Here is a 5,380-nt window from a genome sequence, read left to right on the forward strand (position 1 = left end):
TTTCATAAGCAAAGTCTAGACAGGGTGTAAATAAGAGGTTCATTGTGCAGTGTAGAGAGCTTCGTTGATTATAAATGTGAGCTCGCGATGAACTAAGATGAGTGCCAGCTTTTAGTGATTTTTAATGGAGTTTGTAAATGTGATACTGATTTAATACAATACAATTCAATAAACAAGAAGTTAATATTAAGTGACTTACATTGTCTGACTATAACACTATTGTCTGATTTTGCTCTATTTCGTCGTCGAAAATAGTTTAAAACAAAGACACAGCGGAGCCGCTGCGCATCTCCATTCAAACACAACGGTGTTTCGTTTATGAATGAACGGGCGTTTTTAAACGAATCTAGTGAGTCGGTGATTCATGATTACTCATTGATAGACAGTCACTTAATTAATTCCTGAATGAATCAGCTGTTCGAACGAATCAATTGAATGAATGATTTAGTGATTTAAAAAAAAAAAAGACTTGCCGCCACCTGCTGGCAGTTTGTTTCATTTTTAAAGTATTTTTTCAGTTCTTTAAATCATTTAATATTTCTATATTCAAAATTGTATATTTAAAACATTAATATCATCATGAATTTATGGATTTAATTGCACTCATGCCACCTCTGACCCTCATTAAATGTCTGAAAATCCCCCTACAAGCCACTTTTGTGTTCTTCTGTGCCACCTCTACAAATAAATTTTGTTAAATAATCAAGTATTATTTAATAATAGAAGTTTAGTAATTAGAATTAAAACTTGGTAACCATGAACTTAGGACTGGTGCTGGTGCTTTTTTTGGTCATTCAGTGTTCCTTTAAAAAAAAAAAACGAACAATAATACTAAGATATTATTATTATACAAATTCTACTAATAAGAACAATATAAAAACACACTGAGCTACTGGATTCATGAATATTAATCAGGTTGTGTGCGTTTGCCTCGAACTGATTCGCTGAAATCAAAACAAAATACGGTTTTGATGATAATTAAATTTTAAACGATATACTAACCGTCAGGGCATTTTATCGTGATTTATCGTGAAACCGGTAATCGTTCCATCCCTAATATGAAGCAGCTATCGATGCGAATACAATTCACCCCTGTTAAGATGCAGTGCGATCCGATTTCGATTCGATTCAAAACAAAGCGATTCGATGCAATACGATGCAATGGAGAAAATATGATCACTTTTAATGCCTCGAGGCCTGTTTCATAAGGCTTATTTCAGTTAGTCTGACTCATTGTCAAAGGATTTGGTTCCATAAAGCAAATTTAACATGGGCCTAGATCAAGCTTAGTCACTGTGGCAACTTATGCTGGGAAACTGACCTGGTCTAAAGCAGGTTAACTGTCAGACTAAGCGGAGCTCCTCTAACACTGACCAATAGGAACCCAATGATATACTACTCTCTCACGTACTATTATTTGACTTTTATGACAGCTGTACCTTTTATAGTTCAGATAACAGAACATTACAATCTAAAATTGCTCTTTAAAGCATTAAAATAACTACATTAAAAGTTAAAATCACTGAATTAAAAATGAAAATAAATAATAAAAGAAAATGACTATTTTAACTGCTATAAGAAACGCACATTAAAGGGGTCAAATTTTTTTTATCTGTATCATTTTACAGATAAAAAAATATACCTGTGACATGTCAATTATGCACTAAGGAAAACACAACGTCTCAAATGCATTAAACAGCACAGATATATTCGCTGTTTGCGATGGTGGATCGATTTGATCCATGATCGACATTAAGGGCTGCTTAAGAATAAGCGTGCACAAATTAGTGAGATTGTGTGAACTTAATTTGTCATTTATGGAACCGCTTTAGCCCCGATTGATTTGTTAGGTTATTTCAAGTCAGGTTTTGGACTTTAATCCCCGCTTTTCCTCGGGTCTCCTGTAGTGTTGTGGTGATGCATCACAATCACACAGCAGCAGTGATGAGAGAATGCGCTTGAGAAACAGTTTAGAGAGGAGAAATCAATCTACATATAAAATAGTAGTAATACCGTTGAAACCTTAACGATACCCATCCCTACTCCCAAATTATCTATTTTATCTTCTTCCATCAGGTTTCTTTGATAAGTTCATTCTCCTGTTGGACTTCAACAGTTTGTACCCCTCCATCATCCAGGAGTTCAACATCTGCTTTACTACTGTTGAGAGAGGAACGACCAATGCACACAAGAAAACTGAGGTGCGTTGGGGGTGGTTGGCTTTGCCTGCATGGGTATGATTATGTATTTTGAGCATGCCCTAAACTACTTCCATGATTATAGGAGGATGACGATGAAATTCCCGAGTTGCCAGATCAGAGTCTGGAGATGGGCATTCTTCCCAAAGAAATTCGTAAACTGGTGGAGCGTCGACGACAGGTCAAACACCTAATGAAGCAAGCGGACCTCAACCCTGATGTGTACTTGCAAGTAAGCACAATCCCAGGCAAGACTTCAATGCCTTTCTGTACTGATAACACAGCCCTCTACATTGCGAGTAAATCACTTGCATATGCGACTAAATCTTCACTCTGGGCGACTAAATGATGTCTAATATTGGAAGCAGAGTATAAGTTTAGCACAGATATATTTTCACTCGCCGAACACTCTGACTGAGTGCTTAAGAGTTTCATTCTGTCAAGCGATCTGTGCTATTTTTCATTTCATCGCGCAGCGCACCTGTATTTGACGTAACGTAAACTCTAGTGTGAAAGCGCGTGACTCGCAGTCGCTTTGTCTCACACACACGCAAAGAAAGAGACCGAGCTAGAGAGTCTTGCATACCATGCAGAATTGACACGCTACATGTAAACGATATTCTTTGTATTCTCCTGTCAAAATAACGGAGTTCCTTTTGGAATTCTTCAGCTTTTAAGAAATGCTGGGTTCTCCGGTCGTGGGTGGAACTAATGCGCGATCGGTAATCTCATTGGCTGGCGCTCACGTGTTATCGTCCCTGTTTTGATTTCAGCAAATCAGTTAGATCGAATGCAGACAATGTTATTAATATTAATGAATTCAGCAGCTAATTAATCCTTAGTGCATTTCATATTGTTCTTAGTAGTAGAATTTGTAGTATTATTATTATCTTAGTATTATTGTTAGTTTTTTTTTTACAGAAACACTGAATGACCAAAAAAGCACCACCACCAGTCCGTTAAGTTAAAATGACTAATATGCATTCATACATGGTTACCAGGTTTTAATTCTAATTACTGAAGTTCTATCATTAAATAACACTTGATTATCGTATCATATTATAATGCGTGACTGACTGATGTTAAGTCATATCTATATATGTGTATATATATATATATATCAGTCTGGCGAGTAAACTAAAAATGTACTTGCTAATGGCTATTCAATTGCCAAGGTGTCTGTAGAGGGTTGTAACAGGCTGTCAGTTTGGCAAGTTTTTTTTCTAGCTTTGCCAATATCATATTTTTGTTTTAAAACACTGCATGCAAGCCTTGATGAATCTTTTCTCTTAGTATGATATCAGGCAGAAGGCCCTGAAGCTGACAGCTAACAGCATGTATGGATGCCTTGGCTTTTCCTTCAGTCGCTTTTACGCCAAGCCTTTGGCTGCATTGGTCACTCATAAAGGAAGAGAGGTATGTAACAGTACACAATCCTGTATTTAATGGGTATACAACATTCTGTTTAGATCTGCTCTATTTAAATGGAATGTAACAAAGACCTTGAGTCCCCCCCCTTTTTTAGTGTCTTGTATCATTTACTTTACAAAAAACATTGTTTTTAGTTTTTTTTTTCTGTGTCCATATTGCTGTAAGAGGCTGTAAATTGCAAATGCATGCATTTTTTTTTAAAGCAGTTTTTGTTAACATTTAGATTATATAAGCATACAGATGACTTTAAAGGGATAGTTCACCCAAAAATTCAAATTTTATGTTTATCTGCTTACCCCCAGGGCATCCAAGGTGTAGGTGACTTTCGTGATACGTTCCAAAGTGGCGGACGTGTCAACGTATCTGGAGCGGTCGAATAGGGCAGTGTTTCCCAACCGTCTGTCGAGAGCAGGGGTGCCGTGTAAAAAAAATCATTTTTTAATATTTTTAAATTGCTAAAATATAATATTCTGATGTCGCCAATAATTAGAGATGCACCGAAATTTCGGCTGCCGAAAAGTCTCGTCTCGTCTCGTTTTCGTCACGTAATAAAGGTTCGTTGACGACGATATTTAGTCATAATTTTCGTTGACGAAAGCAACACTAGTTGTACCGAATATCTATACTTTTCAAATTATCATATCGAAGTTAGAAATTCAAATATTGTGACAAAATTAATTTTGTAGGGTGCCACAAGTTTGTTAAAATTTCCAAAGGGTGCCGCGACTAAAAAAAGGTTGGGAAACACTGGAATAGGGCATCTATACATATCTATGATAGTAGACGCATGTGCAGAAGCGATCTGTCGCGCGTATACATCACTCATGTTCACTGGCACTGCGATGATCTAAAGATATTTAAAAGTACAGGTCATCACAATGGAAGACGATTTTGATATATCATCAGACAACGTGGAATTTTTGCCCAACTGTATTTATTTGACGTCACGCGCCGGGTGTTGTGAACGCGCTCAGGACAGTTGGACATTGCGGTGGATCAGAGGTAAAAAATGATATAAATACGGTTCAGTTTCTTGCACAGACCTCAATGTATCATCACGAGCCGCAGGGTTTAATTTGGTTTTGTCTGTGTATGTTTTTTTGACTCTCAAGACGTGGAGCCCATTGACTGCCATTATATGACTGACAGACTGCAACGGTTTGATTAAAAATCTTTGTTTTCTTTGTTTGGAAGAAACAAAGTCACCTACACCTTGGATACCCTGGGGTTATGCAGATAAACATCAAATTCATCAAATTTGGGTGAACTATCCCTTTAAAGCTGATATTTTAAAACTAAGTAAGCAAAAATTAAATTTCTTCCTTTTCCCCCCCCCATTTCTTTAACATTTCATAGGGGTAAGGTGCTTTTTAATTCTTGTTACTGGCCACTGTGTAATTTTTGGGGTTCTTTTTGTACTTTTAGCTCCTACGGTGCAATGTTATTTTAGTATTATTTGTATACTATTATATATTTATAGTTTTTATTAATATTTTCAATTAGCTTTTAATTTTATGTATTCAGTTTTAATTTTTTGTATATTTTTTATGAAACCGCAGTTTTTAGCTAATTTTAGTATTGAAATTTGTGATTTTTATGGTGCTTTTGTCTTTATTTATATTTATATTTATATTTATATTTAGCATAATTTTTTTTAATTTTAGTCATCCCCCCCCCCCCCAAATATATTTATTTGCATTTGTTTTAATACAGAACAATACATTAAAAAAATAATAATAATAAAGAAAAAT

The 5,380-nt window shown here is 35.7% G+C and overlaps 1 protein-coding gene across 1 annotated transcript in view; it reads left to right on the forward strand.

The window, feature by feature from the left end:
• The window catches only part of LOC107705179 (DNA polymerase alpha catalytic subunit-like), a 66,897-nt gene that overhangs the window by 9,401 nt on the left and 52,116 nt on the right, over window positions 1-5,380 (forward strand). The window contains exons 22-24 of the mRNA XM_016508358.1: window positions 2,077-2,201; window positions 2,284-2,430; window positions 3,492-3,614. Coding sequence (XP_016363844.1) covers window positions 2,077-2,201; window positions 2,284-2,430; window positions 3,492-3,614 — 395 coding nt within the window. The remainder of the gene's footprint in view (window positions 1-2,076; window positions 2,202-2,283; window positions 2,431-3,491; window positions 3,615-5,380) is intronic.

Source organism: Sinocyclocheilus rhinocerous, unplaced genomic scaffold, assembly GCF_001515625.1.
Source record: "Sinocyclocheilus rhinocerous isolate Xijiao unplaced genomic scaffold, SAMN03320098_v1.1 scaffold594, whole genome shotgun sequence".
Taxonomy (NCBI): domain Eukaryota; kingdom Metazoa; phylum Chordata; class Actinopteri; order Cypriniformes; family Cyprinidae; genus Sinocyclocheilus; species Sinocyclocheilus rhinocerous.